The 23,213-nt window shown below is 35.7% G+C and overlaps 1 protein-coding gene across 2 annotated transcripts; it reads right to left on the reverse strand.

Annotated features, from left to right (window-relative positions):
- Window positions 1-714: 714 nt before the first annotated feature.
- On the reverse strand, window positions 715-20,830 carry LOC121424967. 2 transcript variants are annotated; one of them, XM_041620866.1, is made up of 11 exons: window positions 20,500-20,830; window positions 16,262-16,418; window positions 10,819-11,105; window positions 9,901-10,015; window positions 8,184-8,430; window positions 7,105-7,750; window positions 6,639-6,740; window positions 5,879-6,008; window positions 5,266-5,364; window positions 4,459-4,602; window positions 715-2,815 (listed from the first exon to the last, which is right to left on the reverse strand). In XM_041620866.1, the coding sequence occupies exons 2-11, from the start codon at window positions 16,346-16,348 to the stop codon at window positions 2,690-2,692; spliced, it is 1,983 nt and encodes a 660-aa protein (XP_041476800.1). In that variant the 5' UTR covers window positions 16,349-16,418; window positions 20,500-20,830; the 3' UTR covers window positions 715-2,689. The 2 variants fall into 2 exon arrangements, with proteins under 2 accessions (XP_041476800.1, XP_041476801.1); XM_041620867.1 differs by lacking the exon at window positions 20,500-20,830 and having other exon boundaries at window positions 16,262-16,484.
- Between the last annotated feature and the right edge of the window lie 2,383 nt (window positions 20,831-23,213).

A 23,213-nucleotide genomic window follows, 5' to 3' on the forward strand; every position in this document is an offset into this window, starting at 1 on the left:
ATGAAATATAGTTTGACTTGAAAATGTTATTAAAAATTGACAAATTTTCTATGTTTGTCTATAGATGTAAAAGTATCTGTAAGTTTGATAGAGTGATATTGAATGTGATTTTTGTGAATAGCAATGTGTTCAAAGTCATTCTCCATAACACAAAACAGGAGGGACAAATACAGGAATGAAGTTTTAAATTGAGAGTGTATGTGTGAGTGTGTGTGGATATGAGCGAGAAAAAAGGAGGGATAGAGTAAGAGAGAGGGGAGAGAGGCAACTTTAGGGTAAATGGCATCGACTTCGCAGACGCTCTTTGGAACGTTGGGAATCTATCGAAAATGCCCGTCAAATTACAATGGACAGATTAGAGGTCATTGTCGAAAGTTGGTGGACCGGGAGGGGACATCGTCTTAAGATTCGGACCGGACGAATAAGTGCAAATAGTCTTTGCGTCCATGGTCCAGGAAGACACGACTGTTTTGATTCACCGATTTCCAACAAAGGCTGTTTTGTTGTAAAGGCTTCTGACAAAAAGACTATCAGCGTTATAGAAAGAGTCTGCGCGCGAAGTGATAGCTAAAATGTCCTATTTTCTAAGGGAAGAAACCGGAAGAAACGCACTCAAGCATCACACACACCTGTACGCGCACACATTCTACACTCACAATCAATCACACGCGAAACCGACCGATTTCAATGACTCAATGCGTAGATTAAAATTCGGTATTATCAGAAACTTTATATATTGGATGGCAAAACAATAAGGCACATAATTTACATTGTTCTATATCGACTAGCGATTAGAATGAATGCTAAAGCTGACAATATAATCTTTTTACAACATTGTTCTATATCGACTAGCGAATAGTATGATTGCTATTACTGACGATGATCTAGGACGTCTTTCTAGCTTCGCTAGATGTAATAATGGTACCAATGTGACGGCGACATTTGATATAAACAGTAAATTTTACAACTATATGTACAGAATGACACATCTTTCAATTTCAGTTATCCTCACATTCGTTTTAAAAGAGAGCATTATTGCATTCCATGTTAAAAACCGAACGCCCATGAACATGATTGTTCGATAAAAAAAGAATATTAACCTAGAAATTCAGTGAGTCAAACAGAAGAGAATATAATTGTACCAGCTTGTCAAATTGGTATTACATAGCTCTGTTGTCGTTGAGATGTCAGTTAAGATATCAAGTGCAGAATTATGATCTGACTTTTCTGGAAAATCGAAAAGCAAAAGAAATAATTTGCATTCTCGAAGTATTTTTTCATAAATGTGGAAAAAGAAAATATGAACACATAATACAAAAGAAACGGCAATAAATGTAGAGCGTTAATAATAAAGGCAAATAACAAATTCGAAAGATGTATTTTAAATTTTTAACACATGTTAAAAGTATCAAAAGTGTATAGCACAGTGTGTCACCATGGTCGGAAACAGCATCTAAAATTTTGATTGACCCCTTGATTCACAAAAGCGTTTGTAGATAGACTTAAATCATATCATTCCTACTGTACTGATAACAGCAACATTCTGTTTCAAGTGTTGTTATAATTGTAAAATACATTATAAATTTATAATCTTTTCTTGGAATAAGAAAGCTATGTACATTCGATTGTATACTTATGATGGCGGGTTTGAACAGGAGCTTCTCAGGTAAGCACGTCACTCCATCCGTGCCCAACATGCTTCGCGAATCCTAGATGGCATTCATTAGAAGAATAATTTGATATTATTTTAATATGTCATCTTTCTTTCATCTCACTGTCCCTTAACCACAATAGAATACATAAAACTGGCCATAGTTCAGAGCACATTTACTGGACGATAATTAGATATCAGAGCACAAAGAACACCATTTTCCAAAACTACATTTTACAACGAAGTGGGTGTCAACACAATCATGACAATATCAAAATTTTGACTCCCTATATGTTCGTTGACAAAGCGTGAATATAAAAAACACGTGAATAAATATATCTGCTATTTCTACTGTAATGCCTCAACAAATAAACATGGTACTCGACTAGGAGTTAATTTACTTGTAAACAATCAACCGGACGGCTTCACTTCACACAATCATAAATAATGAGTAGGTAGCTAAATCATGTAAGGCAAAAGTTCATTTCTTTCTCACAATTACTCTGATAAACATGATATATATATATCTCTCGTATGAATATATTGATACGAGACCAATTGTTCAACAGTGGTATTGAGAAGCTATTTTCATCAAAGAATAGAGACAATGGGATAGATGTAAGCAAATTCAGGTAAATTACATACTATCAGAGCGAAATAACTTCTTAACGATCATGGCTCACTAGTTCTCGTCGTATGCAGTAACTCTAAGAAGTCATTTCTTTTTCTATCGTTTCAAAAGAGATTTAATAAGATAAAATCTGTTGTTTGCATGTTTGCATTGAACAATATTTTCAACGAAAGAAGTTTGATGTCCAGAATGACATTGAAAATTGCAAATCCAATTAGCACCGAATGAAACAAGGAGATAATGATTATGACTTTGATTCAGTAAAGTCAACTTCGTGATGGCAGACAATTAGCCACCTCCACGACTGCGATCCTATCATCATGCTCTTGATCGTCGTCGTTGTCGACATACTCCTTTTTTTCTTTCAACTTTACCGAGTAGGTAGCAAGTTATTTTGTGGAATATCTTCAGCCGACATGATAAAATGATGATCTTTTCAGCTTGTTTAATGCCTTGGTTAGGTCATGGATGAAGTCTTTGGGGTGAACAACGAGGGGAAGATCGAGGTCTTTCGTTGCCAAATACTGCATCATCTGCATTCCCAGAAAAAGATAAAAGATGGGGAGGGGAAATGTGTTTTGGAATTAGTTCATATGTTAAAATCATTGTAGATAATCATGGTCATGAAGGTAAATGAGATAAACGCTTCAAAATATTTGTAACAACATACTCTTGCATAAATTTGTAGAAATACAAACGATAAATGGATTGAAATTGGAAAGTAAGAAGTTTTTTTTGGTTTAATCTTGTCTATTTAGTATGTAGATCAATATTCAATATACAATTTGCAGAATTATAGAATTAATTTCCGTGGATCAATTGTGCCTCAGTTATCATTTTGTTCATGATTTATTTAATTTAGCATATTATTGGGGGCAATGTCAGCTCAGCATTCGGACATTTTCCATTGTGCCACGTGCAAGGTTGAGCCTAGCCCATAAACTAACCAACTATCTGTTCACATCTGAAAATATCAAAAAGCAGTGGACGAAAGCTATTGAATCCACTGAAGGGCAATGTCGCCATCTTGCGATGGTGTTACAACAGCTAGTCAGTCCGAAGCGAGGCGAGACAAAACGTGTAATGGAACAATAGTTCTCAATAGTCGTGCTAGGCACAAAGTTTAATCACCCGAATCGTCTATTATTTACCTCTCCGTGGTTTCATACATTGGAGATGACAATATGAAAAAAGGGGAAGTTGTCAACAGAAATTACGAAATCCCGCACCCCCTCGCATTAAACAAAGATTTTGTTATTCAAACAAGGGCCTGGATCGGGGAATCAACAGGGTTTGAATGCAATTTTCCCCGGTTTGTCCCCAAATCTGTTTGATGAATCTTTTGTGCGAGTGTTTCGACAGCACGGGCCTTGTATTTACAGCTTATTCAGTTAGTGTGCTTCAATAATTATTTCCAATCACCTGTACGTATTGCACCGTCAGTGTGAAGGCAGGGGGGTCTGGTGTATACGCTAACTACTCTATCCCAACCCCCCCCCCCCCCTCTCTCCTCGATCCTCCTGAGAAATTAAAAAAGTATATATACCACCCATTTCGGTTTTTTTTTTTGGGGGGGGGGCGTAGATCAGTCAAATGTCGAATGTTGATGAAAGTACAATCGTAATAATAATGATCAGTGTAATAATATCAAATAATATTCTTTTAAAGAAGTTGAAGAAGTAGAGTGAGAAGGTGAGAGAAGAATAGAATGACTCTTTTCCATGGTTCATCACAATAATGATATATTTTGAAGGTTAGTGACGATTCATGAAAGGTTTGAGGAACTCTAGAAAAGGAAAAATAGAAACCATTCATGTACCGGCCGTTCAACAAAGCAAGGGGGAAAATCCGACCTGATTTGGTCGGTGAGTGAGATTGGATCTGCCATGAACCATCTTTTCATCACTAATCATTCGCAATAAAACCGAAGGTATGTCCCATTAATAAATACCCCCCCCCCCCGAAAAAAAAAAAGAATAAGGGCCTAATTTCAAATCTGTGCTTTTGGGTTTTCAAGCCAAATATCAATTGAATTTTGTTTTCATCTGCTTATTTCTGTATGTTTATGATAGAGTTTGATTTTTTATTATTATCAATCTTTTGTTCGTTTATTTAATTTCATTTTTATTTATTCATTATCGTTATCATTTTGAGGGATCATTGGTATGTGCCTCACCTCATCTTTAGGGCAGTTGAGTCGAATCGGTTTGTTCGCAGCCTCTGTAATAATCCAGTCACACGTTTTATTCGAGAAGGCGCTCGACTCGGATTTCTCTGTCAGCCCCGATTCTTTCACCGGACCAGACCTCACGTGGGTTATCTGCTCAAATAGAAACAAAAAGTTGAAAGGAAAATATTTACTCTAATCGAGTTCTCCATTTGCATTGTACCCTTACATTTCTGTAATTCTATAGTCATGATAGTGGTCGTGTTTGTCATTCGTTTTGTTTATATCACGGTTATCTGCAGGGGCTGTTGTAGAGGGGGCGATCCAGACAGCCTTTAAATAGCTTTTCTACATTCTTGGAAAAAATGTCATCACGTTTAACATATTCTTTGATTAATTCTCTGCAATAACACTTAACAGTCTGAAACCCGGGGTGTTAAAACTTACACCAATTGGTTTCCCAGAGGACCACACCAAACAGTGTCGCTATTAAAAGTTACACTTTGACATTAAACATAACACCGAAGCGTGTCAAATAAACACACAAGATGTGTTTCACTAGCACCCATATAGGTGTTAAACCAACGCTTTAAAATTAACACTGGATTATATCAAATTGACTGGGGTGTCTCTTGGTGTACACCAATCAACGCTACATTTTTGCTGGCTTGTGTTTAGACTTTAATAGAGCCAATGTCGTTATCATAATGACCATTGGTGATTCAATTCTTTCCTTTATTTTCCATTTCTATGAAATATTTTTTTATTCCTCTGGCCAGGTAGGCAAGGAGTTAATATGAATTTGTTATATCTCACCTCGTTGCCCTTGCATTCGATACCCCATAGCGTCTCCTCGTGTATTCGTGTACAGTTAAGGATCTTTGCGAAGGGCAGACGGTTCACATGCAATACGATCTGTAAAACAGACAATTAAAAAAACAGTGTGAACGGAAAAATCATTTTTATAATTGACTTTTAATTTATCAATATTTATTTAATAACTACCGATTCATTTCCCATTGATTGACAGATCGATCGATTGATTGATTGATTGATTGATTTATTGATTGATTGCAGCTCCATCTGGGGACTGTCTCGTAAAAGTTGTCAGCATTGACAAATTATATTTACTCGACAGTTTCCATAGTTACAGTCAGAGGCCAGAGCTTCTGAACCAATCAAAACCAAGGATTTCACGGAAATTGTCGCCGCTGACAAATTAGCCAATGCTGACAACTTTCATGAAACGCTTCCCACTGTTCCTTCTCAATTGTGTAGTATTCCATTTCATATTGTTCGGGGGTTGTTTTTAATCAAAATGTACGATTAGATTTAAATTCATCATAGATCATTAAGACCAATTACTTCTTCATTTATTAGAAATGCATCAATTTACATATTCATCTCTTCATTCAGTTGAAGACCTTACCTTGGTCTTGGATGATGTTTTGATGAATGTATTTGCCCACTCGGACTGAGAAACGACTTGCTCGTTGACCTGAACGAGTTGATCACCAACGTGGAGCTTACCAAAAATATCCCTTTTCCACCCTGCGACACTGCAAATTGAAAAGGAGAAACAATATTGATCTTCATTTCGACAAAGTCCTACATTTTTAAGTTAGAGTAGGAGCCTATAGAGCATAATAGGCTATCAACATTGAAGATGCAATTGCAACCAAAGTCTGTAAGCTACCTAGGAAAATTACAAAAGACGGTTGTGTCTAGTGACACAAATACGTTTAGTGCTACAACATAGCTCAAATTGCTCAAATGAAACAAGACATGGAAGAATATTTTTATCATGGGCAGTTTACTTTGTGTAATAGTAGCAGAAATGGTAGAAGCGGTGTCAGATAACAGAAAAAGACAAGAGGAAGAAGAAAAGGAGGAAGAAGAGAAGTAGTATTAGTTGTAATATTGATAGAAGTATAGGTAGTAGTTGTAGCAGCAGTTCTAAGATTGGGGGGAGTAGTAGTACAGTTCCAGATGGCAACACGAGATTTGCTCCGGCGACAATTGCTCCGGGCATTGTGTTCGCTAATATATGTGGAATTTTCATGTATAGCGGAGCAATAATGTCGCCGGAGCAAATGTCATGCATCCAATAAAGATAGCCATGATTGTAGTATTACTACTATTGATAGTAGAAATTGTAAAATCAAACTAGCAATCATTACTGCACTCACATGACTTTTTGTTTAATGTCAACCAGAGCAACCGAATCAACCAAATCCGCTTTATCGATCTCGACTTCGATTTCGCCTCTCGTCTGCTGAGCCAACAGTGCTCTGGTAAAGAAAAGGAAGAAATCCAAGAAAGGGATAAGTCAATATTCATGATGAAATCTAGCGAATGAAGTATGGATAAAGGTGAAGGCTATCCGGGAAAATATATAAAAGAATGTTATCATGGTTATTGAAAGTCTTATTCTTTAAATAATAATCGGTCATTGTTACGATTTCCTGAGGAGACTTTTCCACCTCTTTAATATCCATTTCTATTAGTTCTGTCAACTGCAATCTATGCTAGCTAAGTTGTACATCTTTATATTGCTTATTCTTAATTTCTTTTAATCGATGGTGAAAAATCTATTATCATTTTGGTTTACTTAAGAAATAATCGGAACTGTACATTGTCAACTTAATAACTTACTCGATATCTGTGTAGGGTTTTATGTCCTCGTGAATCGGTACTCGACTTGATCTGAAATAATCGCTTCTGTCTGGAAAATCGTGGACATCTATACCGCCGATTGGCATGCTTTCCGCTCTCCTGCGCGCACCCTCAACGACATGGAGTTGGTATTCCGTATCGCTGACGGAAGCTGACACTGACATCTTCCTTGGCGGAAGCACCGGTGGTCTGGCGGGAACTCGAGGACTGGCCAGAGGACTTGAAGATGACGGAAGATGTCCATGACGCCTTTGGTTAATGTACGTATGGACACTGCCATCGTCGTTCAAAATCTCTTGCAGTTCCGGTGAGTTCTCCACACCGAGTGACTCGGCCAGCCTCTTCCTGATATCCTCGGAGTCTCTATCCCTCTCTTCTGGTATTGAGCTGTCTAGCGATGATGAACTGTGTTTCGATTTCCTCAGATGCCTCACAGGGGAAACGTGGTCGTCGGTATCATGATCGTTGCCGTTGTGTGCGCTGGTATGACGCGGTGATGAAGATGGCGATGGGACATCGTACGAGGATTCTGGCCTGTTGTCGTCGTTGCCGTTACGATGTAAAGTTGTCTCGTAAAACCCACTCTCCGTTGACTCGCGTGACCCAACCATCTCTTCATAGGTACCTGTATGAAATCGTCATCAACATAAAAATGTATATTAGTAAGACTGCTTTATTTGATGGATATTGGTATTACCAAAATTGGAATGCTTCAATCTTCAACTGCATTCGACAGGTGCGATTGTTCTATTACGTATTATACCTTTTCCACTTTCATCTTTAACATCACAAAATGGTTACGTTTTCAATGATGTATGCAACATATTTATTTTCATTGATTTGTATATATATAAAAAGGAGCGATTTGTAAGGTTAAAAGTCATTTTGGATGATCTACCAAAATGGGAATCTCTGTATAAAGTAATTTAAACCTTTAAATCTAAAAAAAACAAGAGTAAACATATTGTAATACACAAATTCGCATTAGAGTTCTTCTGATAAATGAAGAATTAAACGACGACAATTCATTGCGTTTTATTAGTGGTTTTTGTATTTACCATCTTTATTTCTGAAGAAAATCGATTGCCTCCTGGACACTTTTCTTCCGGCGTGTTCTCGTAACGTCGGCGATGGCAAGGGCGATGTGTTGTGGTCGTCGTCATCGATATCGAATAACATGGTAGTCGGGAGGTGACGGTGACTGGGCTCGTCGCCCATCTCCTCGCTAGAAACGCTCGATGACGATGAACGATCGGAGTCACGGGTCGATCTCACGAAGGATGTCGAGACACCGCTATCGCGTTCCTAACCAATCAAGATATCGTGAAAAAAAATCAAAATTGAAAAACTTACTCCAAATTTGATTTTCTACTATTTTGACCCGTGATTTAAAGACAATTTATGCTGTCATTGAATTCGTTAAACACACATTCACCGAGTAGACATGTACAACAGAATGAGGAGAACTACAAATTTTAAATGAATTAAGTTTGGATCCTGTTTGCGTTACAATTCTCGTTTGAACGAGCTCGCGTCAAGGAAGAATGATTTCAAGCGGAAGACGTGGGGTAAAATATGTCCTCTTTAATATACTGGCAGAATACCTTTTTTCTTCATTACTTATGTCCATTTTTGTTGTAATTCAACCCCAAATTCACTTGGGGCCATCATTTTTGTAATTGAACTTGTTCCTATTTTTATTTTTTGACAATGCGATCATCCCTGAGGGGGAAATGGTGCACGATTTGAAATAAATACATTATCACGGTCTGTGATTCACAATTACTTAACATACGTGAAATTGCAGGAAACTGGAATCATAATTCGTTGCAATGTTTAAAATCTAAAGACTTTTTTTTGTCTTCTTTGTAAACCAAACATTTTACTCCGATAACGAAATCTTTTTATGACCTTTCTACGGACCAAAAGGAAACAACATTTAGCAAGAAAACAAAAACCTAAACTGAAATATCTAACCTGTCTAATGGGATATAATCAATGGGGCGAATTTGTTCTGGTTTTCACATTTTTCTTGCATGTCAGCCATTTGAATGATTTCGAAACCAACCCCACAACTATTTCAAAATTAATGGTCGATTTGTAAAAAAAAAAGAAGAAAAATTAATGATGGCATATACTAAAAGGTGACTTTTATGTTAAAAATTAAAGACTAAATACTATGTTGTAAAATACAATGATTTAACAGAGAATATCAATATTGTGTGAAGCCACATCGACGGGTCTCACTTACATTCCGCTTTTTTCTGATCTCCTGATTAGGAAAATCCAACATCATTTCATGATTGTACTCTCTGGCCCGTATTCTAAAGATGGGTTTAAATTAAACTCGGGTTTAAAGTTGTGGTTTATGCATGGAAAGTCGATTATGACATAATTCACTAACAGTGGATATATGACATTTCAGCTCATTTGACTCTCGAATCTTTCTCAATAATATTTTCAAAGAAGCATGAATAAGATAATTGTCGTCGCCATTAAAGAATCAGAAAAGAGCACAGCAAACACAAGAAACGTACAATGTAATAACAAAATATTGATACTTTTGGCTTCCCATAATTTTAGCACAAAGTTAGACCATGGTATAAATTAAACCCGACTTCAGAATATGGGCCTCTGTTTTTGTCTCTCCATCTCTCTCTCCCTCTCTCATGTTTGTTCTCGTCCCTTCCCACCTCCTTGTATTAAAATTAACTCTTTATCCATATATCATTTCATGCTCTTGGCAAAGATTGTCATCAATTAGGAATAACTTACCAGATTTGACGAATCCGGTGACTTTTGCTCTGGAGTTTTTCTGGGTCGTCTCCTGATTGACCTGGTGTCACTAGCAAACTTCATGAATGCACTTCGCCATGAATCAAGTGCTTCCCTAGGCAATACAAACATAAATGCCATTAAAGTTAATACAGTGCTCTTCGAGATATGTCATTTAGTTTGGACATAGACCCACTAATAGGTTCATGGTTTGGATAATGGTCTTGATTAGACATGTTAGAAATAAAAAGTAATAAACGATGACTGCAAATAGAACGACGTTCTAGGTAAGTTGAGGAAGCCAGATACCTATAGCCAGATAATTATAACCAATACCCCCCCCCCCCTCCCCTCCCACCTAGATTCTTAGGATAATTTGTTTGTGTGACCTTTTTATAGGATGAATATATACATGTACCTATTTGGAATGTTTGAACCTTCAAAACTATAAGCAGATAATTAGAGTGAAAAGTAAATTTTGTTATTAAAAAATATATGTTCACAAGGAATCTAGAATTGTGTAGACAGAATAATTGGAATAAGGTATCCACTAACTGAATATAGGTGTACATTATAGTGGAGGTTGTAATGTTCGTCAGGGGCCCGTTGCAGAAAGAGTTGCGATCAAACGCAACTCAAAAAAAAATCTTGCGAAACTTGATTTTCAGCCAATGACGCACCCGTATTCAGGACTTGCGCTTGATATTTTGACTTGCGTTTAAACGCAACACTTTCTGCAACAGGCCCCAGAGCGTAATATAGAGCATGACAGAGAGGTAGAAACGAGAGATAGTAAACGATAGACCCACATTCAGAAAAGGAGAAAGAGGAGGAGAAAGTAATAAATAAAAGGATGAAGAGAAGGGGTCTCGTAAGGGAATATGAACATTCGAAAAAATGTAAAGGACATCATCTCACTTGTTATCTGGACGGAAGAATTTGGGATGCGATCCGCTGACAATGACGAGAACATTCTCCACTTTTTTCCGCATTTTCATCTCAATCTTATCTACCTTGAGTGACGTCATTAAACGTATCGTATCAACCGGCGCCGAGGAAAGTTTCCTTTGACGACCCAACGTCGACGTCTTCGTGTTTGTCGATGACGACGACGACCTCCTGAATGACTTTTCATCTTTGTAGCCGTTGAGGATGAGATTGCCCTCTCCAAAGTACTGAAGGGTCCAGAATCTGCGATGTTTCTTCTGTATGATCATGAGAGGAATAAGCAAATGAACTATATAATGTATAGCAGAGTGTGATAAATCTGCCAAAAAGTTTGTATCACTAATAATTCGCGTAAGAGCGCGCGAAACAATTTTTTAATAATATGCATTAGCGTTGAAAAAAAAACAGACAGGTGAATTGTAGGGTGGTTAAAAAGGAACAGGAGCGAAACGTGAAGAAGAAATAAATTGAATTATAGAAAAATGAAGATAAAAAAAGAGAAAAGTATTTGAAGAAAAGGAAACATTTAAATGAAGGAGAATGAAAAGAAGAAGGAGGAGTAGAAGAACAAGAAGAAGAAGAGGGAGGAGAAGATATTTAAAAAGGAGAGTAAGGGGGGAGGGGGACGGGTGAGAAGAAAAATAGGAAGAGAAGGGGGAAGAAGAAAGGGAAGGAAGACGTGAGGAAGAGGAGGTATAAAGAAGGAGATGATAATGATAATAAACAAATATGATCGAAACGACGAAAAAGGGAATAACACCTAGAGAAAAAATAGTATTACACTTAATATTTTTAAATATCAGGACTAGTATTAACGCAATTCTTCGAATAGGTTCCGATAAATAATTATGATAACATATTTCAACTTCTCTTTCACTTCATCAAAAGACGAAAAATATAGAAACTTCAATATTTTCCAATGTCCCATAATATCACTAAGATCTTCTCTCATCACCTTTGATAACTCCTATGATGGAAGAGCATTATCAATTAACAATTAGACATGAGGCAAAAGCAAGACGCACTAAAACAAAAAAAAGGAAGTTAGTTTAGTTCCCGGAGCACGATAAACCCAACCCCGCTTTTCATAACTGGTTCCCCAAACTTATTGCTTGTGTCAATATATGTAAAGCTTCCTCTTAAGTATAGATATTTGCATTTCCATTTCGGGAAGTTTGTTTTAGCTTTATATCTGATTGTGTTGATGCTTATCCCTTTGTAAAATTATTATGCAAGTGACGGCATTAGTTGACATGTTTGATAAAAGTAATGATAAAAGGATATCATGTCTTGTTGTTGTTTTTATAGTAAATAATAAGGTTTTGTAATAATGATGATAATACTATGATAATATGGTTTTAGTAAACAAAAAAAATCCTGAAAATTATAATTGATTTTGTAGCTTACATGTAGAATGCTTGAAGTTTTGAATATATTTTGTTTTTTATTACAATGCCGAAAAAATAATGCTAGAAAAAATAGTAAGAATATTAAGTCGAGATATCAAACTATATTTTGATAACTTTGTATTTATTTTGTGAGTATTATTTCTCTCTCATTTATTTTTTCCATTTGATTACATATATCTGTATTTGTTATTTGTTATTTTGTTATTTGTTGTGTTATCTATTTTTTGAGGGGCCCACATTGTACAAGCATTGCTTTTTAGTGGGTCCCTCCATTTCCATCTTGATTTAATTTCTATTGAAAAATAGTATACATATTTAAAACCTACAATGTGTTGCCCAAATTGTCTAAGTGTTTTTCACAACATTTTTTTTATGCAACGGATACAAATATTTATGTTTATATATGGTATACAATTTGTTTTTGTTTAATGGATGTGAAATAAATACATTTCAATTTTGAATTTGAATTTAACAATTATTCTCGGAATATCGCAATTCAGGCACCAAATCAAGCTCTTATCATTTTTGTTTTATTTTTAGAATATGCAGTTAGTAAAAATGTCATATTTAAAAGTGCTACAAGCTATTGATTTTTGTTTAGATTCGATGTTCGAAATTTTTAGAATATATTGTTTTTTCTTTGTATCTTTAGTAACGAAATATATAACATAGAAGTACGGTAGGCAAATAGAGAGAAAGAGATAGTACGAGTGCGCAAAAACACAAAATATCAAATTGTTGAATATTAATAATAAATTCACCACTTTGGTTTGCTGATTAAAATACCAATTTAAAACCAAGACATATGTTATCAAAGTGAAAACAAATATCATATTTCAATCACGACTTCCACATTCCAATGTATTGAATTCTTATTATATTACGAATCATATCCAAAAGGATTCATAGAGGGTTGTATACTTGTCCCTTGCCAGTGTTAAGGTTCTTTTTAAAACCATTAAAATTCTTGGCCACGGCAACGTAAAAAAAAAAAAAAAAAAAAACCTTGGGAACCTTATTTCTCGAGGGTTCCAATTCGCCCTTTTTTCTCAGAGTGTTAAGTATATGGTATCATGTCAAATGTCAATTTCCACCCATCATAAACCAGACACTAACAAGAAGTCAATTATGAAAATGATATATTAATTGTTTCATGTTTATATCCGGTTGGATACCTCGATGCGGATGGATTGCAAATTTTGATTTCAGTTTTGGAAACCAAGACCAAGAGGTGATTAAATCTTCACCACCTGGATAGTAAATGGGATCCCTGAAGAAAATTATAACTTCCCCTTCTTTATCTTTGTGAAACCTATCTTACCTCAAGATTCATAAATCAAAGTATAAATCATGAACAAAAAAAAATGAATCGAAAATCCAATAAAACAATCGTCACAGCCATTAGCTAAACGTGATCTACTTTCGCTGACACCGGCAGTTAAGGCATTTTTTTATAGAATATTCAATTATAGACATGGTTATTATCATTGTCATCGTTACAGCCTTGTTTTATTGGGCTTTAAAACTAAAAGAAAGATAATATATGAAGTCGTTATCCAATTAATTTGTTAATCTTATTCTTCGAAACTTTTTAGATACATGAAATTAAGGTCCATTAGAGACTATTAATTTCCCTCTCTGCAGGTGCCATGGAAAAAGGTGTGATCAAACTACGCTGACCACGCTAGCGCCGCATACTCGTACTCATTTAAAAATTGGACTTTTATTATTACTAACCTTTTTTTCTACCAATAATATACATATATAAATATATCATTTACTTTGAATGACTTTGATGGTCTGTTACATGAATGTGAACCGTGTTTCTACTAAGACAGAGGTATCATAATGGTGATGATGATTTTTGTAGAAACACTATAATTTAAACAAAGCTGTTTACTACGTGAATTGCACAGTGGTTGTTTAGACAGTTTAAACAAGTGTTTACAATCTTAACATTCCATGCTTAAATAATTGATAATTAAATATTTGAATTTAAATATTGTTGTTTAAGATTATAAACACTTGTTTAAAATGTTTAAACAACTACTGTGCGATTCACATAGTAAGCGTTGTTTAAATTATTTTTTAAAGTGTAGATAGACAGGGATATCAAAATGGGATGATAATTTCTATAGTAAAACCATAATTTAAACAGCGCTATTTAATATGTGAATCGCGCAGTAGTTGCTTAAACAGTTTAAACAAGTGTTTAAAATCTAAAACAACCATGCTTAAATCATTGATTACAGATTTGAATTTAAACTTTGTTTATTTTAAACACTGGTTTAAAATGTTAAACAACTACCACTGACTACTGTGCGATTCAAATAGAAAACAACATTGTTTAAATTTTTTTTGACAGTGTACCTCATCATTGAAGACTTTATAAAAAGGTGAATAACAATTAAAAGTCAATAAAAATATATGTCCAAATGTATCAATTTTTTCCATTACATTATATCCACATATTTTTGTTTTACTGGAATTATCAATTACACACATATGTTTGTTTACATGTTAGATCATTTTGTTTTCTTATAACGATATCCGAAAATTTGGCACTTAAACTTTCAAATACTTCCTAAATCAAATCTCGAGTTCCGATTTGACAAATTGGCATCTTCGAAACAGATACCTTTGAATTGTCTAATAATGACAATAACTTCAATAAAAAATAACAGTTGAAGAGATTGTTTGCAAAGGGTTAGATCCCCTTTAGACCATTCTAAATAGAACCATCATGTTGGTTTTATTATCCCATATTGCAATATTCTCATGCGAAACTAAATCGTCATGATATACTACCATATCATGTGAACATAAAATTTGACATAAAAGAAATTTGCCGGTCTTCATATTTTTTTATTTTTTTTTTCAAAAAAATTACTTTTGTGGATCTACATGTAGCCCCTTTTGCAAACAAAATGGATCTAACCCCTTCTGAAAAAAGTGATTTTACTTTGACATGTTTGTTCACTTTTTAATGGGAATTTCAACTTTTCTTTGGTATCATCTTAAAGAGCTATATGTACTACAAATCAATACATCGTTCAAATCAAATAAAATTAAATATGGTGAAAAATGAATGCAACCCATTTTACAATTTTGATCTCCGATTCTTAAAATGTTTGTTTGTATTTTCATACGTTATTAATTAAAAAAGATTAAGTTATGGCAAAACTTATGTTGAAAAACAATGTGTATGTCAGCATGATAATACATAATACATAAACGACAAAGTATGATTTATATAGAAATAAATATATGCCTTTTCAATACAATGATGAGTTATTTATAACACTCTTAAGTACAACACAGAAACGAGTACAGCAAGGTTTAGAGCACCAGAACACATGATACACTGTAAAAACTGCGGTGTTAAAACTGACACCAATTTGTGTGAATAGAAGACCACACCCTAAGGTGTTAAAATTACACCCTAGAGATTAAACATAACACTGAAGAGTGTAAATGTAACAACAGAAGGTGTTGTAATATACTAATAACACCTACAGGTGTAAAACTATCACCACCAATTTAACACCGGTGTAAAATAACTGGTGTGGTCCTCTATGTACACCGGTTAACACCACAGTGTAGCATAGCAATCGCTTGACATGCCTTAAGAGATAATTTAAATTTAATTTTGCAGTAAATCTTATGAGTATTACATAATTTATCAATGTACTACCCTACTGAAAAGAACACAATGTCCTACAGTGTGTACCAAAAATAAAAAATGTGGATCACAATGCGAATTCAAAATCACACTTGAAAAAAATGAGCATTTCAATCCGCAGTCTACCATGTTGACACGCTGTGAATGGTCAAGGTGTCCACAGTGTGAAAATATCTTCACACTGTCGAATTTGGATATTTCAACAGGATAAAATTATATTTTCACGCACAGTCCACTACTTGAACACACTGGGATGACACTGTGTGTCAGTGTGTTCTTTCTATTATCCGCATAAGTTTAAAAAAAACACTCCGATTTTTACCTGGAAGTTAACTGTGAACCCTCCCTGCACGTTGATCTCGTCTCCAGGTGTAAGATACCCGCTGTGTTGAATACTACCGGGCTCCATGCCGAGTGTGGTCGGGATAGTGTCGGCCGATATTTAGTCAAGATAGCGCTGTGTTTCGAGATGTTCAGATCTGCGTGCGAGTGAAATGAAGGCTAGTCAGTTAAATGAAACACACACGGGTTGCACTGCGCGGGGGCAAGTAAAAAGAGGAAGTTAAGCGTTAAAATGCATGTACTCAGTGATAATTGATGTGGTTTTATTTGACCTGTCCCTGTAACGTAGGTCATATGTTGGTAAATACAAATACTTCAGACTGAAATGCAAACAAGCATCTATTGTTTGGCACGGTGGGAGGCCACAATAAATTACATTATACCAAAAAAAAAAATGTTTCATCTGTTCTAGATTTTGAACATTTATAAACCAAAATGCAAACAGGCGGCTATCGTTTGACAGTTGGGGCCACACTACATTATATTATATAAAACATGTTTTTACAAGTTCAACATTTTGAACATTCATCATGTCATAAACATTAAAAATATTTATTAGCAAGCCTGATTTTGGCACAGTGCCTGTTCTAGACCCAGTATTGACATTTTAACAAAAAAAGTATTTGTTGATAAAGATGAAGACTAGTAGGAAGCTATAATATTTTGTACAAGGAAATGTTAATACTCCTCCCCCCCCAAAAAAAAAGATAAATAAGAATAATAGTGCTTTTTAGCCCATTCCAAGTTTGCATGCATGCAGCACTGCTGTGTGTTCTGCACTTTCTCGCATATCAACCCCTTTGAGCATTCTGACCAAGGAATTTCCTGGGCTGACTTGGGAAATCTCCATGATCTAACCAGGCTCATCTAATAATAATAATAATATGCATATTTTTATATAGCGCTTAATACAAATGTTTCTAAGCGCTGCATACTATTACCCCGGCTTTAGCACAACTCTAATCACAACTTTGAGCATGTTCAGAAGGGTAAAAACAGTAATTGATAGTTAAAAGTTTAAAGTTAAAATGGTCAAAATTTTCATCACACTGGTCAAACAAAAATGCCCAGTTTTGGTTGGACACATGCATAATGGAGCATTTTCACCCAATAATCTTAAGAGTGTAAGGCTTATTTCAAGCTCACTAGAAATCTCGAAATTCATTTTGGGCGATTTATTGTTGCTTTAGGGGTAGCAGATCACATAATCTTTTTCTCTCTTTACACTCCCTCTCCCCTGTTCAGGGGCCGCGGAGGCGGGGAGGGGGGGGGGGCTCCAGCTCCCTTGCACTTTTTTAAAACCGTGTACATTGATGCACAACAAAACCCATCTAATTGTGATTTTGTTATTTTGTGGTCACCCCCCCCCCCCCTTCAAAACCGTTTCGAAGCCCCTGCTCAAAATGATCAATATTCATCAGGTTCATGGAAACGGAAGAAGGTATGGAGCTGTAAGGCACATTCGATAAGTCTAATAAAGTCTTCAATTTTATCAGGAGTTTCGACACGTCACTGAAACCAGAAATGATTGATATTATACATTCTAATCATTGTTTTATCTCAAATCATTTTCAATAGCGAACGATGTTACATTATTTATAGATACAGATTTGATAGTTTGTGTCTATTTGGTTTCGATCGCGGTCGGTTCAGAAGCATTCTAAAGATATCTGTATTTTTGTTTCCTTCCGGTCTTTACATCATTTTATCAACTCGAACGTGGCTTTATTTTTCTCTTTTGTTTTTACCTGGACTATATATAACGCTTGAAGATGTTTCTATACGTCAGGTGTTTCTATTTATTTTTTTATCACATGACACAATGAGTTTTGTCTAAGTGAATATCATCGATTTCCTTGTACTTCGTTCTACATTATCTATACATGTAACCGTCTAAAGGATAGTAAGTGTTCAAAACTTTAAAAAAAACAATGATAATCCATGTCATCTTGATTAATCTTGTGAACAAAACTGTATCTGCCAACTACTAATAAACAGGTTGATTATTAACGACAACGGTAACGTAGATTAGCCTCAAAACAAGCAATTGACTATATACTACAAAATATCACTACATCTACTATACTTTTTCCCACATCGTTGATCGTGGACAGGTTTAAAAAATGGCGTTAATGCGTAACAAACAAAAATGAGGGACAGACATGGCGTCTGAGGCAAATCTAAAAATCTGCGAGAGAGCAAAAATTGTGATATTTTATGAAAAAAAAATCTTTTTTCCCCATAAAGTTTAACATAATAAAGATCACATTTCACAATTCTTTAATTTGTCCCTTTGTTCCATTATCGGATAATTTTGAAATGCTTTGGTTTATCCTCATTCTTCTCTTAACATTATATCATAAAATAGTCCTTAAAGAAAGTGGATCTACATGAGTAAATTCCCATGGGGAAAGGAAATGATATTCTCAACTTTTTCTCACATTCTACGACCAGCACAACCCCATGCTGGTTCGTAGCCATAGAAATTTGCCTTTTCGTTTGTACTTCGATGTATGTGCGACCATGCGACACCCAAATATCATCCAACCATAATAACCGTATCATCACGTGTATATTTGCAAGGCTAAGTAACCGAAACAAGTCAAATAATTTTCAGATGACGCGTATCTTTTTTTTTCTTTTTTTTTACATTAGCGCATTCATTGTGAACCGCGGCGGCATCGATTTGTTTACCTGGCTCGATTATCCATTATTATCGTTTAAAAAAACGTGAAAATGAAACTTTGTGGAGTGATGAGTAAGTAAATAAATAAACCAAAAGTGATAAGTAGCCCCCCCCCCACCGAAAATTATTGCGAAACAAGGGTAACCCAAATTTGTTAGAAAAAAAAAAATTGATCAAGTGGGGTTTGATTAACTATAATTATTGCAAGCCCCCTTCCCACCCCCATCAAAAAGCAATATCAACAAGTACTGTTGTTACGGCACATTTTGGTAAATTACAAAAAAAAAATGTGCCGTAACAAACCCATGTGTTTAAGTCGCCAATATGTGAAAGGTGCCCTTTGTATCATCTGGTGATAATTGATATAAAAATCTAGCAATTTGTACTATCAATGTTTGTTATTATTATCATCATCATCATCATCACCACCACCATCACCGTTATCACATCTTGCATATGGACTATTTCAGTTAATGTATTAACCAACGAACTTACAAAACATAGATCCTGTAAAGGCAAAATATATAACATTTTTTTTACAAACATGACAAATGTCAAGGATTATTTGGCCTTGATGTTTCCTTGGCCCTATCTATGTTGAACTGGACAATGTCAGGGTTGTCCAAACCAACGGTACACAAGCTAGCCAAACATGATACTGGCATTGACCCTGAGTTGAGACAAAAGATTACCAGAGATAGCCGTGAGCGAGACACATCTTGACATGTTTATTTCGAAGTTGTCATAAAAAAGACCAATGTTTGTCTGCATACAAGATATGGAGAGGTTTCGGGTTTTTAACAGGTAGACTTTGGCGACTGTTCGCTTCCCGTCCCTCTCACCCCTGTCTATCTTTCTCTCTTTTTTATTTACCTCTCACTCTCCGTTTTGTTTGTCTTTGTTTCTTTCTGTCTTTTCCTTTCTTTATATTCTCCTCCCCATTCTCTCTATCTCTATCTCCTAGTCGCTCTCCCCTTCACCCTCCCTATTTCCTTTCTTATGGACTATGTTTTGTGTTGTGATGTAGAAAAAAATTCATCGATTTATAATCGACCTCTTGATAAATATATATAAATATAAATGACCTCTTAGTACTGTACATGTAAGTCCTACACTGGCGTACGGGGGGGCACGGACAATCACCCCCCCCCCCCGAACTACTACTACTGCTACTGCCTCTCCTTCTTCAAGTTCAAGGGCTTACATGTACTAAGAGGTCATTTCTCCTCCTTCTTTTTCTTCTTCTTCTTCTTCTTCTTCTTCTTCTTCTTCTTTTTCTTCTCCTCCTCCTTCGTTTTCTTCTCCTTTTTTCTCTTCTTCTTCTTTTCCTTCTTCTCTTTTTCACTTTTGATGGCATGATACTGCCCCTTTTCATTGCTATCATGGATCCTACCTAGAGGACCCATAGAAACGTTTGATTAGTACTATGGAACTGGTAGTAGGCCTTTACATCGCATATCATGCCTCAAAGTAACACGTGAATTACGTCAATATGCATAGGTAAATAATTATGTGAAATAAGAATAACTCACCCCTCAGTTTAACACTGTCCTGATGGCGACGACTCCACGATTTAACAACCGCACGATACGAATGGTTTGACTTTTGCTGCTGTAGGGCCCACTTCGAAGTATGAAGATGTATAAAACAGATTATAAACTAGAAATCACTGGAAGATTTTCACGCTGTGCTTTCCCCTTAGCAATGGAAGATTGAAATCTGATTCAATGTAATTGTTGTGAGCATATTGATTGCACTGCTCATTGTTGAAACCCACTCAGTTATACCAGGGGACGTGAGAGTACTCGGGCTCCTGGGTAAACCAGCTAGACCCCATTCATATTAACGTAGAGGGGGCGGGGCTTGTTGGCCCAAAACTGAACCTATCGCATTAGTGTCGTATCGAGTCGTTCGCGAAGGTGAATAGTTATGGTTTCGGTTAAGATAAAACGTTAAATTTTAATGCATACCGGTGAAATGAAATGATATCACTGTCATTGCCTAACGTAGCAACTTGAATGAAAAACAGGCTTCCCATGGAGTGAACATGGGAATTATCGTATCACATTTTGATCTTTAATCAACCAGCGACTCAAAGTAGACTAAGCACATCACACAGTTGCTGAAGGTGACGCAATGTAGGGACTTTCCCGAAAATACCCGAATGCCTCCCAACCCGCAGCTCTTGTGACTTCATCGTTGTTGTTCCCCAAATCATTGATCTAAGTTGTGAAATCGAGGGGACCAAAATGGAGTAAGGGGATTTCCGTTCCCTTCTTTGTTGGTTCTCTCTATATCTTCATCTTCCTGATTTATTATTGATAAATAGTGATTGGTTGGACGTGACGACCCGTAGGCCTATGTCTTATGGTGTCAGAACTTTTGTTTCGCAATTAAATATTCATTAAGATAAAAAAAAAGGAAAAGGAAATCATCCGTCGTAATGCAAGTTTTAGTGATCTCATTTTTCAATCAGTCATACCTTTATCCTTGTCCGTTTTCTTTTCCCAAAAACTTTCAATTCTACTTTTTTATTCATTCCTGTGTTTTTTTTTGGTTTAAGTTCTTCTTTGAAACACATCCACTTATTTCCAGCGTTGGGTTCCGATTTGAGAAAAGCCTACGCATCATCAAGAGAGGGTGATATATTCTGACATACGGCAAAATTACAAACTTCTGTTTAAGGAATTAATTATATAAACGGTCACTATAATATGAGTCCAATATTGAAACGATGCGATGATAAGTAAAATACGTACGTAATTCAGATCAGTCAATCTTTACGCGATTACGTAAGTCCTTACAGTGTTTGTTAGATTGATAACCTTTAATTTGTTCGCTTGCTTGCGCAGTGATAAGTCCTTATCTGCTTAGTGGCTTATAATACTATCAAGACTTTTCATCATCCCTGGTTGCTATTTTACACGATACTTCAAAAAATGATATGCACTATTCTCCCAACATGATGGCCATACGTGGTCTTTTGCTCACTTTCTTTTACTCTCTTTTTTTAATATGTTTTTTGTTTATTTCCGTCTTGTATTAAATAATAGCATCCTTGCATATCCAAATGCGGAATCATTCTATATTCTGTGTATATTGCTCCTCTTGCGGTATGAATCTAAAAAAAAATGGGATGTAAGGACAATCGAATCTATTTCTTGGGGGCGTTGATCTCGAGTCCTTGTTTTATTGATTTTCAACATATTCAACTAGCTCCTTGTTTATTGATTTTTCAACAATGTCCCCGACGACTTTTCTCTGATACAATTTCCCAGCGAATAGTCACAAAAGGCCGTTTAACTACACTGTTTATACCAAGCCTCAATGGAATATCTAAATCGTATTAATACTGTTATGATAGTTTCGTCATTAGCTTCTAAAGTAACCTCTCATTACTTTGTCTATTGACTATTTGCTTTCTGCATGTTCTGACATCCCAGGTACCTATACCGTTCTAGACTGGTGAACTCAAGGATTGCCTTCTTACTTATTTATTTATTTTTTTGACATCTGTATTTATGTTGTAATCACCATGATTTACTGTTCCTTTCTTTCTTCTTATTCTCTGTTGCCTTTACAGGCTCTGTAGAAGGGGGGCGGGGCTTAGGGCTCAATCCCTTTTTTCATGTACGATAACGTAAAAGTGGTCATCCGTTTGTTCAGCCCCGCCCCCTCCCCACCACTTTCAAAAATATTCCACCGCCCTTTTCAGCTACAGAAGTTGCAACAAGAAAAAAGTAAATGTGAATAGTAAAATGAAACATTGTTCTTATTAGAAATTACCATACCCCCCCCCGGACGGTCAAAAAAAAAAACGCTTCAATAAATATAAGTTTTGATGCCCTTCTTTCCTTTCACTGATTAATCATTATTATACAAAGTATAGGCCTATAACCCCCACCCCCCCCCCCTTCGCCATTGCCTGCAAGTATCGATGTCCAAATCCTGTATCAACTGCCGATGTGAGAGCTATAGGAATATTTATGTTACTATTGCTGAAAGGCAGTCAGTAGTATATTGGCTAATCCATATTCCATAATGCAAAGATATCAACACTCGAATAACATGGATTTGAAATAAATGCATACTGACAAAAGTTAAGAATCAAATTATCGATTTAATTTGGACGAAAAACAATCTTACATTTCTACGGATTCGAACCAAATCCCTTTTAAGATTTGGAAATTAAGCTTAAGGTCTCAAATTAAGTCAAAATTTTGATTAGTTCCTAAAACCGAATTCA

The sequence above is a fragment of the Lytechinus variegatus genome, chromosome 12, assembly GCF_018143015.1.
Source record: "Lytechinus variegatus isolate NC3 chromosome 12, Lvar_3.0, whole genome shotgun sequence".
NCBI classification, from domain to species: domain Eukaryota; kingdom Metazoa; phylum Echinodermata; class Echinoidea; order Temnopleuroida; family Toxopneustidae; genus Lytechinus; species Lytechinus variegatus.

Bases quoted from the DNA above. Each gene is read 5' to 3' on its own strand.
- LOC121424967 (XM_041620866.1), bottom strand. From the start codon at position 16,348: ATGGAGCCCGGTAGTATTCAACACAGCGGGTATCTTACACCTGGAGAC. The intron at 11,106-16,261 runs GTAAAAATCGGA...ATGATCATACAG, and splicing joins GGTTCACAGTTAACTTCCAG to AAGAAACATCGCAGATTCTG. The intron at 8,431-9,900 runs GTAAGTTATTCC...TTGATTGGTTAG, and splicing joins CACCGGATTCGTCAAATCTG to GAACGCGATAGCGGTGTCTC.